Below are 14698 nucleotides of genomic sequence, written 5' to 3'. Positions count from 1 at the left end.
TTCTCATCAGCAGGCTAAGAAGCCTCACTCCACATACATGCTAGAAGTATCGACTTTCAGAGCAAGACTAATAATTGATATGCTAATTAAGAGGCCTGCATAGACTGGAATTTACGGATTGTGATAACATTAATCATTTTGATGCAAAATGAACTAAAATAAGGGAACACATTGTATTGCAAATCTGTTTGCAATTTTATTTAAAGTATTCTTACTTGTACACCTTTATAACAATATTTTATGTCTTTGTTTTTAAGTTCGTATTCACAAATGGTGAAACATATAGTTTTGACTATGAAAATAAGATTTCTGTGCCTTCAAAAATAATTTATTTTATTTTGGATTTTTTTTTATTGAATTTCGGTTTAGATGTAGCACCCCATTCCATTTTATTACCTTAATATAGTACATTTAGGGGTTAATAACAGGAAAGGTCTTAATGAAATCTAACTGGCACTGTTTGGTAATAACTCTGCCTGAAGTTTTGTAGGGGGAATGACATAGTTGGCTCACAATGGAGTGCAGGTGTGGTGTGCCCATGAGACTGGATAAATAACTTGCTGCACTTGACTCACTCCCAGACTGCCATTGCTACCTTCTGTTTTTGGCTCCTTTATTATGCATGGATATGTTGCTAAGATGGAGGTTTTTCAAAATCGTTGGGTTTCCGCAAGCATAGTGTGGAATTTATTTGAGATGAGTATTTAACAGTGGTTCCGTCCTTGTACTATTTTATTCTGCGAGCAGGCAGTGTTTGTAGACCATAGCAGTTTATTCTTATACTACAACTAAGAGCAATCTGATTGATCAACTCTTTGATAATTCAGCATGATCAAGGAAATATTACATACTAACTCAACAGTTACTCATGGAAATAAATGTTTTCTCACCTATCATTATCACTATATAGATAACAGATGGCTTTCATACTGTGGTATATATTGCTAGAATTATACATTTATTTACTTTATATTTTAACATAATTTGTATTCATGGTCTTCCACAACACACTAGACTGCTCCCAATAAATTCAGTGAAACCAGTGTGAACATCTACATTTACTGTGACTTATTCAGGTAAATCCCTAACACAGACCTTGTTCTCTCAAATTTAGGCATGTCTATTAGATTAGTAACATCATTTACATCAACATTGTGCCCACACAGAAAACATAATCATCAATAAGGGATTCACTGAAACTAGAATGACCTTACTATTCCAGTCTCCAAACTGCAAGAAGACCGTTGCACCTATACTCTCCCTATTATACATAGAATGTGACCAATATTATGGCAGGTATTTCAACAAATCTTGGAGAGGAAACTGCTGAAAATAAATCAAAAGGAAGCACATCTAGCATAATGTGCTATATGTAATATTTTTATGTGCTGTAGAGCCAAAAAGTAAATTTCACAATGATATGTACAGTAAAGTACAGTAGAACCTCCTTTTTTTTTTTTTTTGTTTCAGAGTTCTGTGCAGATGCGGTTTGAAGAAAATATCCCACTCCAGCCAAATGTCCACATCAATCAAGTGACCTGTACAAAACATTCTGATAGCAGTATGGTGAGATCATTATTTATGGGAAATTGTTAGTACTGGTAGTGCAAAAATAAGGTAGGTGCATTACAGTGGTCGAAGTGGGGGTGTTTACGGTGGTATGCCATACTGCCGCTACTCCTACTGCTTTCATTTAAAACGATCAATTTCCATCGACTTACAGTTTTTCATACAGCCACTTCTAAATTTTCACCTCGACCAGTGTGTGTGTGTGTATCAATGCAGCATTCTCTGAAGATCTTTGAATTTTTATGCAGATGTCACTGAGCAATATGCGTACTGGATATAAATAATGTTAACACCTGGCTAAGTGTAGTAGTTTAGGTAATATAGCCTACACGAGGCGCCTTTTTCCTTTCCCCTCTTGTAATTAATAAATATAAAATATATATATATATATATATATATATATATATATATATATATTATATAATATATATATTCTATATCTAATATATAAATGCTTAGTGGCATCTGTGTGTGTGTGTAAAATAAAAACCAAGTTGCAGCGCCACCTGTTGGGCAGAGTTATACACTGACCTACTAAATTCTTAGTGTGTGTGGGAAATTTTTTTCAAAAAGGCCTGAAATTTGGTAGGGCTCAAACTCAATTTCGTGAGGTAATTTTACCTCATGAACACACATGTGTAGAGGCGTGCGTTAGTGTGTGTGTGTGGAAAAAACTTTTCTCAGAAAGGGCTCATCCAATTGACCTGAAATTTGGTATATTGACATTATTTGACAAAAAAATTAGAATAGTCGAGTCAGTTAACTTCCATCATCCCCCCTTCCCCCCGTGGGAGGGGTAGTAAAGGCTAAATTTACGAGTTGAGGGGTCAAACTCATTTTCGTGAGGTCATTTTACCTCATGAACACACATTAAAAAGGCCGCTTGCGGGGGGCGTGGCTAGGACACCATCTCGAATGGCAGCATCTGCCTGAGCTCCCCTGATCCCGAGACCCTTATCCCTCTACATTTTGGGACATCCCTGCCACAGAACCTTCATAAACACGGTCCTCTATTTGTGGAGTCCTCCAGCAGCCATCCAATAATATATTTACCGCTGGACCCTCTGAGATACCTGCTCTGAGTCCTCCTGTGGCTAGCTGGGGCATCCTGTGTCAGTGGACACCTTGAGAGACAGATCCGTTGCTTCCCCTCTGGCTGCCCTGCATCCAGACCCTCCAGCCTCCTGTGGTTCACCGCTGGCTCCATCGGCTGCACGCCTCGTGATTTACCCGGGCCTACTTCCGGTTGAAACCCCAGCCTAAAGTTTCAGCCTCCCCGCGGACCCCTCACTTCCGGTTTTGCAGTGCCACTTCCGGTTTGCCTGGAAAGGAGTCAGTGACCCTGCTGAGAGGTACAAACATCCTCCTCTGTTCCCCCCACCCCTATTGGCAACACTAGGGGAGTACCTGGAGGTCACCCCTGCCGCACTCCTGTCCCACCTGTGGGAGATTCGGGCAGAGTCTTAAGACTACCAGCACTACAGCTTCCCTCCATCTCCTCCCACCTTTTGGATGTAAGATGAGGATAGTGGGGTATCCCCCCTGCTGAGATAAGAACACCAGTCTAATTAGCAGCGCATTGACTTTACTCCTGCCAGCTCTGACTCTCTTGCAGTGGACACACAGCTGTCCTCGTTCACCCCCCTGCTTCCTCATTGCACCCCTTGCATTGCTTCGGGGTACCCCCCACAAGCTGGATCACCTCCACTACGGTCTATAAAGATTATCATTGGTTCTCTAATTGAACAAACACCAATACTTCTGCTACGAGGATTCTCTCATATCACAATCCGGACCACTTCGTTTTTAGTACACCAGGCTTCCACAAGCTCAACATCACTATACCACCAAGCTTGGGCACCAGCCACTGAGGTTTGTACCTGTGGACACAAATCCTGAGTTCTTTGTCTACCTCTGCCACCTCCTCTCCTCTCAGGCTGGGGATGACTTGATGCAGAGTGTACCCATGCACCCCTCCTAGCACTGAGATCTACACTATGGAGCAGCCGACCTCCATCCTCTACGCTTTTCTCCCTTTCTGTTAATCCCCACCTTTACTACAATGCCAAGAGGGGGGAAGAAACCCCCAGGGGGCGACCTCCTTCCCTACCTCTCCAGAAACAAGACGCCTGCCAAACAAAGCAATGACATACCTGAGTCATCTCCTGGATACTCTGATTCAGATCCCGACGATGACGATCAGTCACCTATCACCCGTCGGGATTTTTTATCCCTCCTCAAAGAGGTAAGGGACGTCAAAACATCTGTACAGGCTCTCCATTCCCTGAAAGCCGACGTTGTTGAAATTGGGGATAGAACAAATCACCTGGAGCATCGGGTAGAAGAAGTGGTGACCTGCCAACAGTCGTTTCAAACTAATCTCCATGAAATGCGAAATGACATCACCCAGCTACAAGATGGCCAGGAAGATCAGGACAACCGTGCTCGACGTAACAACCTGAGAATTCGGGGGATCCCAGAACAGGTTGAACCCACCCACCTGGAACTCTACCTTAAGAAACTTTTTACCAAGCTCTCCCCCTCGACTCCTGAAGATCAACTTCTTCTCGATCGAGCCCATCGAGCACTGAGACCTCGCTCCCAAGATCCATCTCAACCTAGGGATGTTATCCTCAGATTACATTACTTTACAGCAAAAGAAACCATCATGAAAGAGGTCCGCCGGCTTCAGATGATCACTTTCGACAACTCCAACTTACAAATCCTCCAGGATTTATCCCTCCTTACCCTGGCCAAACGGAGAGACCTCAAGCCCTTTACTACACTTCTCCGGAAACGAAACATCAAATACCGCTGGGGGTTCCCCTTTCGTATTCTAGTATGGCACCAGGGATCAATGCTTACGGCCAGGACTCTTCTTGAAGCTCAATCTCTAATTCCCAAACTTGGCATCACCACCGATAAGGCGGACCTTCCCGTGGACTCTCCTCTTCCCCAGAGATCACAAAGACCGTCCACACATGAAGCCCCCCGTTCAGAGTGGACCACAGTTCCTGGGACCTCTGCATCGCTAACTGGATCTTCAGGGACTTGACTCGGCTTATCAGGTTTTATCTTTTTGTCTCTTTCTCCCTCTCATTCCCCTTTTTCACTGTTTGGATCCAGGGCTGATCACGGAAGAAAGACTGTCTACACGCCATTTAGGAATCCCCGCCTTCTGTCCCACTTGTGCCTTAAGCTCATAACCCTATGTTGACTATTTTGCTATAGGAGGCCTCCTATTTATCAGTTTGGTTTGATTTACTGTTGTTATGCCTGTTAAACATGTTTTCACCATTATTATGTTGTTTTATATGTTTCTATATGTTGGGCCTCAACATCTGTTAGCTCCCCCCCCCCCCCCCCCCATAAAAGTCTACATACTGTTTAAGGGCTCCCGCCTTTTGCGGGACCTCACCCGTGCTTTTTGATGTTTCTATTATGCTACTATGTAGCTTTTGTATGATTCTATCTGTTGGGGTCCATTATAGCTTATCTGTCCCCCCATACTGAAGGCTCGTATCCCATACTACATATCACCTAAGGGTTCCCGCCTTTCACGGGACCCCACCTGCTCTTTAGGCCTAGAGCTCTTCCCTGCCAGTTTTGACTCCGAAAGCCCTCCACCTACCTGCTTGGTACTGTCGACAGGCCTGATTTACATGCTCGCACTATATTACAATGTTTTGATTGTGTGTTATTACCTGTCGGGCCTTAGATTCTGTTTGAGGCTCCCCCTTCTATTAAGGGTTGGTCTCCCAGACTCTCAGTGCTCAACAGTCCCTATTTTCTCCTGTGCCTCTGGCGGTGTCCTCTCTTTGCGCCTCCCTGTTATACTTGCCGTTTAGGCCACCACCGTGACACCCACGTGGTCAATTGGCATCCTTTCTATTTTATTCCGGATGCCCCTGGGGAGGTGTGATGGGAGAGCGCCAGAGGCTACAATGTTGTTTAGTTCATTACGAGTTAATGTAATATAAGTCCACTCTGTATAATTTAAATAACTGGTTATATTACTGTGTTATGCTACATACATTCCTTTGTTCCTCACCATCTCTCCCCCTCTTATCTCCCATTACTCCCCCTTTCTACTACCCCCCCCCTACCATAAGTTCCCCCTTCTATCTTCCCTCTCCATACTACCCGGCTGCTCCGCACATCACTTCATTATTCTTTCATTTCCAGCGCCCCATCTCAAAACCCTAGGAGGGTGCGCACTTCGCCCCCACTATTTGGACCCTCCTGATGCATCCTTTGGATGTTCTGCCACTCCCCCCGGGAGCTTTAGGCTCCCTTGCTGACCTATGTGCCTTATTGGCTCATAGCCTCCCTTCCCAATGTCAGCACCACAGGTCCCGGCCTATTCCGCCGTGTGACCACCTCCCTCCACCCTCCCTTCGTCCCCTTCTCCCCGCCCCCTTCCTTACTCAAATAGACCACAATAAGCTTAGGATCTTTTTTGCTCCATTCTCCACTATATGTGCCCCAAGAACCATTTGGATACCATGTCAGGTTTACTCAGATCTCCCACCTTACCCTTTCATCTCTTGCTCTCATTTTATCTTCCTCTCTCTCATCGCACATGGGTCTTAGGGTCCTTTCCCTTAATGTAAAAGGGTTAAATAGTCCCCAGAAACGAAGTAAACTTCACGTGACCCTTAAATATCATAGGGGAGACCTAATTTTCATACAGGAGACTCACTTTCTACATGACTCTCACCCCGAACTCCGCTCTAAATTATATCCCGACTCATACCATGCCTGTGATCACTCAGCTAAAAAACGGGGGGTCTCGATCTTACTGGCACGTCACCTCACGTTTGAACTTAACAATTCTCTCGCTGACAAAGACGGACGTTATCTCATTCTGATAGGTAAGCTAAACAACAAGCTCTGTACACTAGTAAACGTTTATGCCCCTAACCAACACCAACACCGCTTCTTCACCAAACTAGATTCCTTATTGACTCGTTTTAGACAGGGGGATCTTATTGTAGCGGGCAACTTCAACACTGTTCTGAACACCACCATCGACCGTTCTGCCCCGGTGGCCGCTGTTCCGCTCTCAGCAGACCCACAATCCACTAAATCCCTCCTCAGTCTCATGAAATCCCAGCTTCTATATGACTCCTGGAGAGTGAAGGAGCCGACTACACGCGATTACACATTTTATTCTTCACCCCATGGCTCATACTCCCGTATAGATATGATCCTGCTCAGCCATGATTTGGCCCTAAACCTCCAGGCGGTCCAGATCCACCCATTGACTTGGTCTGACCATGCCCCTTTTACAATTGACATCTCTGACCTCCTACCCCAACCTCGCCCAATGACCTGGCGTCTTAATGACTCCCTTCTTCACAAAACGAATATAGTATCTCAGATTAGGACTAGACTGGAGGACTACTTTGAGCTAAATGATATTCCAGAAGTCTCCAAAGCCACCTTATGGACTGCGCACAAAGCGGTCTTAAGGGGACACTTGATCAGCATGGCCTCCAGACACAAAAAAGAATACCTCACCCGAACCAATGAGCTCTCCATCCAACTTCAAACCCTGGAAGCCCAGCACAAAGCAACCCCTGATCCCGCAAACCTGACAGCCCTCCGGGAAACCAAAGCCAAACTAAACCTCCTTCTCTCTAAACAAACGGCCACACGCCTTAAATGGCTCCGTCAGACTTTTTATGAAAAAGGAGACAAAGCTGACAAAATTCTTGCATCACGGCTGCGTACAGCTAGAACTCATAGAAATATTATTGCTATCCGTGATTCACATAACCAGTTAACTCACGATCCAGCAGATATCAGGTCAGCATTTCAACATTTTTACACTGCTCTTTATAACCTCCCGGCTCCCGCTTCCTCCCCAACACTGAAAACCCCCTCCGCCCTGATCACTGACTTTTTTGCCAAAGCCAGGCTACCTAAATTATCCCACTAAGCCCTTTCACTTCTCAATGAAGAGATCTCGACAGACGAGATCCACCAAGCCATCAAGGGACAAAAAAGTGGTAAATCCCCAGGCCCTGACGGCTTCACGGCTGCATACTACAAGAAATTTTCTGATTTGTTGGCCCCTCATCTCAAATCCCTTTATAACAACACTCTCCAAGGTGACCCTCTGCCATCAGAGATGCTGGAGGCCAAAATTGTAGTTATCCCTAAAGATGGTAAAGACCCGCTCCACTGTGCTAGCTACAGGCCAATCTCTCTCCTCAATCTCGATTTGAAAATTTATGCCAAAATCCTAGCAAACCGTCTGAATGCCTTCCTCCCTTCTCTGATCCAGTATGACCAAGTAGGGTTTATTCCGGGACGCCAGGCGAGGGACGATACCAGACGTGCCATTGACATCATCCATATTACAAATTCCAGGAGATCCCCCAACTATTATGCTCTCTCTGGATGCTGAAAAAGCATTTGACAGGATCTCTTGGGACTTTATGAAAGCGGCTCTTGAGTCGTTCGGCTTCGCTGGCGACTTCCTCACTGGCGTCCTAGCATTATACACCACCCCTACTGCTAAAGTCCTGGTTAATGGCACTCCCTCAGAATCATTCTCCATTCGAAATGGAACACGACAGGGTTGCCGCCTTTCCCCTCTGATATTTGCTCTGATGATTGAACCTCTGGCTTCCCAAATTAGGTCTAATCCTAGCATACAGGGGTCAAGGTGGGTAATACGAACTCCAAGATCTCACTCTTTGCAGACGATATCCTCCTATCACTTACCCAACCGGGGATCTCCTTGCCCAACCTATATGCCATCCTTCAGAACTACAGCAATGTTTCGGGCTATAAGATAAACTACACCAAGTCGGAGCCCATGCTGCTTCACGTTTCTCCTCGGGATACCGAGCTCCTCCGGGCTAACTTTAATTTCAAATGGCAGAACAGGAAGATCAAATACCTGGGGGTTTTCCTCACTTCTCGCTATGACCTCCTCTTTCGTGAGAATTTCCTACCCCTTTTCTCCAAGACGCAATCAGACCTGACCTCCTGGAACCGCCTTATTATTTCGTGGCTGGGCAGAATCATAGCTGTCAAAATGAACATACTCCCCAAATGGCTGTACCTCTTCCAAACCCTTCCGGTAGCTGTCCCTGCCTCTTTCCTTGCCAACATCCAGAAGGCCCTCACCCGCTTTATTTGGAACCATAGACCTCCTAGAGTCTCATCCAATATCTTAAAACGACCAATCCCTGGAGGAGGAAGAGGCCTTCCCGACATCAAATTATACTACTTGGCATCCCACCTTTCGCAAATCGTTGCCTCCTACGCTCCCTCTGGCTCCACTGCATGGCTTGATATAGAATAGGCCCATCTAACCCTGCCCGATCTCTCCTCTCTCTGGGGCGTATCTCCCGCCCGTCGCCCGCCCGTCGCCCCCCTGCTGTTAGAGCACTGCCTTCTATCAAATTTGATGCTATGCTGGGACTCCAACTCCTTCAAACTAAAACTTTCAACTGCAATATCTCCTTTAACCCCCATCTGGCATAACCCGGTGTTCCCTCCCGGATCTGCCTCTACAACCCACCGTAACTGGTCTCGTGCAGGGCTTAAATTTCCAGTAGATTTTTCCAAACAGGGCCGCTGGCTTTCGCTAGCGGATCTCCAACCCCAATCCCCGTCCCAAATCCTCAGCCCCTTTTGAATTCTTCCAAATTAATCATTTCTTGCGATCCCTGCCACCAACCTATGTTCTTAGGGACCTTACTCCATTTGAATCTCTTTGTAGAAAACATCCCTTGGACAAGGGCATGATTTCTCAAATATATAGCATTCTTTTTACTTCTGTCCTTCCCTCTCCAAACCCTCATGAAGACGAGTGGGAAAAGGACCTTGGTCCTCCCCCGGATGAAGAGGCTTGGGAGGACATGAGACTGGGGATAGCTAAATGCTCTATATCAACTAAACTCAAGGAAACCTCTTACAAAATGTATTACCGTTGGTATTACACTCCCACAAGACTCCATAGAATGTTTCCCTCTTTCTTGCCCTGCTGTTGGCGGGACTGTGGCCAAAGGGGTACGATGTTTCATATTTGGTGGTCTTGCCCGATTATCACCACCTTCTGGGATTCAGTCCATAGTTTCCTAAATACCCTTTTTGAAGCCCCTATCCCGAAAGATCCCTGGATATTTCTTTTATGTTACCCTCCCCAAGACCTGGACAAATTCTCCAAGAAATTAACTGCCCACATCCTGACAGCAGCCAAATCACTCATAGCCCTTAATTGGAAAAAGACCACCTCCATCCCTTTTGGCTCTCAAGAAGCAGATTTGGCACGTGGCCGCTATGGAAGAGATTACGTACTACCTCCACGATAGAGGCCACGTCTTCAGTCAAGTCTGGGCTCCATGGCTAGCCGTGGAACACACCTTCCCACCTCAACGCTCCACGTCCTCCGACCTGACCCATGTGCGATGACCCTTACTCTTCCCGACACATATCTCCCCCTCTGCTATAGGCTCAACACACCCTAGTTATCCTCTAAATACTTACAGTGCTTATCTTTGTGGTCCTACCCCCCTCACCCCTCCCCCACAATCCATTTTGTTCCTACACCCATTTTATATTACTCTTTAAAAATGTAAAAACTGGTCTTTTTTGTCTAAAGGTTTCCTAATATGCGATACACCACAATAACTGTTGTGATTTTACTGTGCATGCTACACAGTGTTATCATTTTGCTGTCTGTATTTTCTTGATTGACCACTGAAAATAAAAAATTGTAGAAAAAAAAAAGGCCGCTTGCGTCGGGAGATAACGATCTTCCCCTGAGGAGGCCTGACAAGAACCTTTTTAACACCTTAAGTAGCTTGATTTGACTAGAATGCATGAGTATCATGCACGGGTTAACTTGTGTGTGTTAGTGGAAATTTAGAAGTGACGGGATGGCATACCACAATATATATACCCCCTTCGACCACTGCAAGATATATAGGGGCGTATTCAATTGTTAAAAAGTCCCGCAGCGTTAAAACTATTACAGTTAATACGGTAAAATCTAGCTGGATTTCAGCTCGCGGCTCAGGGAGCTGCAAGCTGAAATCCAGCGAGTAAATTACTGTATTAACTGTTTTTCCGCGCACGATTACTGTAATAACGGTAATCGTGCGCGGACCGCGGGATTTTCGACGTTTCTGCTGACAATTGAATACGCCCCATAATGTGTGTGTTAAAGAGTGGAGGCTGGATTTCTTGCATGCAGAGATGAGACTATAAATAATTATAAATTGGTCTGATGTTTAGGCGATTGTAGGAAGTTGGTGCTCTGCAGTGCTGGACTGACACTGATTAAATTTTTCTTGGTTTACTATACATGAAGCATATCCTTTTCTCCCACAGGTGTTGCTGTGCAGTTTCTATGCAGACACAGTCACATTTCCAATCTCTGTCACCCAGGAGTCTCCTGCTGCTGTATCTTGTGATACCTATCGGGTTTCTTTGACTATACAGCAAGCACAGGCAAGTTGCAGTTTTATGCTGGTACTTGGTAAATAATAGCAACTTGCTGTAAAAATTCATGAATGTTAGACTTATGCCGCACACCTGTGGAATGTATGTAGATGGTTTTTTTTTATGCTGGTACTGTCTGACAGATAAAAATGCACATACACAGTATCATAGTGTATTAGATATATTTGCTTTCTACCTTGCTCTTAATATTCAGTCTCTAAGTCATGAGAATCATGTATGTAGCATTACTGGTTACTTCATTTATTATATTAGGTCCCACTAAGTTATATTTTTATTTTACTCCCTTATTCCAGTTTCTCGGCAGTGTTTGCTTATTTTGTTTTAGATTTCTGTCCCTTGTATACACAATCTCTAATGGTATCTCAATTTCTATTGTAAATAATCATGTGTGTGTTTGTTTTTTAAACTTATTTTACTCTATTTTTATAATTCTCCTGAATTGCCCCTAAGCTTTGTCTCTTGTTAAGCACAATCATTTCATAGAAGCCAATTAAATATTAGCGCATGCACTTACAGAGGTCTCAAGCCTGCTTGGATATAAGGAATAGGCCAAGCTTGGGTCGCAATTCCCAGGTTCTTCTAAATGTATTACAGATTTTTATGAATTGAGTACATGTTTCAAATACTGCTCTATTTGGTCTATGTAATCTCCACACTAATGTTGATACCAGTGAAATACAGTAAACGGGCAGTTGGTTTGGTGTGAGGTGCTGTGATGTGTTTCTGGAACAGACCGTGGAGACACATTGCCTCAATGTTTTTACTCTAATCATTTTTTTTTTTTTTTTTTTCCCCCTCATGCCCCATAGAGATGGTAGGAGAAAAGGAGCAGAGATTTGTTACCATTTTTGGCCTGCTATGTGTGCATCTGGACTTCAAGGTGATGTCCAGCGGCACTTTGAAAAAAAAACTGCCTTTAAAATGGGCAGTTTCAAATAAACACAAACTTATGAAGTGTAACAATAGTTTCAACTCATGATATATTTAAAAGTCTATGAACTGTGGCCCAAAATGCACTATGAAAAAAACCAGCAATGCAGTAGGCTTGGTTTCCAATCTGCTGCACTTAAGACATACGTACATATTGAATACAATGATAACGCTATCCCTACCAGGGAAAGTACTGAAATCCCTTTGTATTTCAAATTGGTACTAGCTTTTTAGGAGGGTTGGGCAACCCTCTCTACATGGTCTTCAGACAGCAGTTTGAAAGACCAATTATTTCCTGTGTCTGGTTTCTGGGCTACCATGTATATATTCTTTTAAATCTGTCTCCATAGGTTACAGGGTTTGTGGTCCCAAATGTCAAGTTCCCATTTTATCTGTTTGGTTCAAGTCCAAATGACGTTCTGCATTAAACTTGAGATGTATAACCTGTTAAAGCAAGTTGTTAGTATTCAGTGGGGACTACACTTTGCTGTCCGACACCCAGAACAGTAGAAAGGTGCAAAACCTGAAATTCATTGTGCCACTAAATAGGTTACGTAATCCTATACAATCTTGCAAGATGTACATTGCTTGGAGAGTGTTGGGGAAAATAACTGGTAGCCTTTAAGTATAAAGACAAACATTCTGAAAAAATCACGTATGGGAGCCACATATAGCTTAAAATATTTCAGCTGTGAAATTTCTAGAAATACAGAAATGCACAATATACTTTTCTGGTCCATTTGGCCTTTTTCTCCTGGTTTTTAAGATCCACATAGTTTCCATACCATAGTTTCCATAGGTGTCACATTAACTACACAACCCTTTCCCTTGCAGACCGAGTCCCTCCCTAGTAAAGTACTATATGGTGGCTATCCAAATGCTGATAAACTTAAATTTTGTTGATACCCAATTGCATAATGTTGCAACATATTCAAACTGGTAGTGACTGTTTCCAGAATAGAAAGAAGTCTGGCTGACTGACATGCACAATATGTGGTTCTTATTTAATGAAAAGTCAGAGAGCCAAGCCTATTTCCATGCAAGGGCACTGAGGTAAAAAGACTGGTCCCTTCTTCACCTGTTTGGCTCTCATTTCTCTGAAAACCAGTATAGGCATTTACTTCTCTCCTGGAAATTTTTCTTCTTTGACTGTAGCAGAGTAATAATTTTTTCATATTTGTGCTTCTTCGGATAATATCTTTGGGATAAAGGACTTATCATATATTCAACCAGTCACACATCTATCACCTCGATTCTGTCAGGAAACCTTTCCCAACTACCATTACCAGTCACAAACGGCACTCTGCCCATTTGTGACTTGGAAGTGTTTACTATATAGGGTTACACACAATTCTAGCGCTCAATCTTCCTCTCGCCTTTTGCGCAGGTTACAGATTTGCCGAATTGCGCCCCTCTCCCCAACGGTGCTCACACAACCACTTCGGTTTTGCCACCACCTATTGAATAAGGGCAATAGGACCCCAATATACTGGCACACAATGAGCACTCCTTGTTACGCACAGGTTAACAAGGCACACACCAGGAATCAAAAGGGTTAACCTTTAACCCCTCAAGGCTGACACAAATGTACATGCAGGCACACACTAGGCTTGACATTCAAGGGCATTCCCAATTCGTCTTGGCATTTTAAAGGGTTGCAATGGTCAAGCAATCTATCTTTTCTAAACAGGCAGTGAGTTCATTTAGAGCAATAAGGACAGCACTTATTAACTCTTAAATTTAATATGCAAAAAAATACAATGTTTTCAGGTTATAAACAATTAAAAGTTGGCATGACATAACATAAGCAAAACATATAAAATAAAGGGATAAAATTCAGAGTGTAACTTAGACAAGTGGTATAATCTGTGCCAAGGGAAATTGGCTTGAAAGATGGACAGCTTATCAATGATGATTAATTTCCCAAAAGACTGACAATTTCTTATAACTGGTCTCGTCTTTTTTAAGACACTTTTTCACATTTTCCTAATTCCAGGGGGCTGCAGTCTCCAGAGGGGGCCTGTGACGCTGTTTACAACCACAATGTTTCATTTTCCCTAATTTAATACTCAATTCTAAAATGTGACCTAACTTTCCTGCTGGTGTCACACAACCAATTTTATTATTAATAAATCCAAGATAGATTTATAAATTTATAGATCCCAAACAGCAAAAATCCAGTGTATCATCTGAACTGATACAGATTTCCTCACCTTTTCTGCCTGACAGGCAGCTTTATTGGACGTAGGGACTGCCCTTCATCATGCTATTTATGAATATAGGGTTGATCACTAATTATATTTATTGTAAGTTGCATTTTGGAAACTGAATTATATTAGTCTATCTAAGATACAACAAGCTATCATCCTTGCGTAAGACCACAAGCTGTGAAAAGCTCCCTAATGTCTTTCTAGGTGCCAGAAACCACCCCTTATGCCAGGATATAGTTCACCCATGAGGTATTTGAAACTGTTCACTTCCCTAAATGTGACAAATGTTATCTAGCAACACAGAGGTGTGCAGAGCCACGTAGTAAACAGACCATTTGAGAGCAGGGCTCTGCTTTGAAGTCACTTGCATTTAACTTACAGAGGAAAACATATTAGAAGTGGCTTCATTTGATACACAATTGTTACATTTCTGTTATGATTAGGCCTTATTCACCAGAATCAAATTTTTTGTTAATCCTTGGAACTGTAATTCCCCTGTGTTC

At 43.4% G+C, this 14698-nt stretch overlaps 1 protein-coding gene across 2 annotated transcripts in view; it reads left to right on the top strand.

The window, feature by feature from the left end:
* Positions 1 to 14698, top strand: part of C2CD2L (C2CD2 like) — a 99625-nt gene that overhangs the window by 28843 nt on the left and 56084 nt on the right. For both annotated transcript variants that reach the window (XM_075189719.1, XM_075189718.1), the window contains exons 2-3: positions 1471 to 1566; positions 10924 to 11043. In XM_075189719.1, coding sequence (XP_075045820.1) covers positions 1471 to 1566; positions 10924 to 11043 — 216 coding nt within the window. The remainder of the gene's footprint in view (positions 1 to 1470; positions 1567 to 10923; positions 11044 to 14698) is intronic.

The sequence above is a fragment of the Mixophyes fleayi genome, chromosome 11 (assembly GCF_038048845.1).
Source record: "Mixophyes fleayi isolate aMixFle1 chromosome 11, aMixFle1.hap1, whole genome shotgun sequence".
Lineage (NCBI taxonomy): Eukaryota > Metazoa > Chordata > Amphibia > Anura > Limnodynastidae > Mixophyes > Mixophyes fleayi.
Note: the sequence above shows the minus strand (reverse complement) of the source record. Positions and strands in the feature narration are given on the sequence as shown.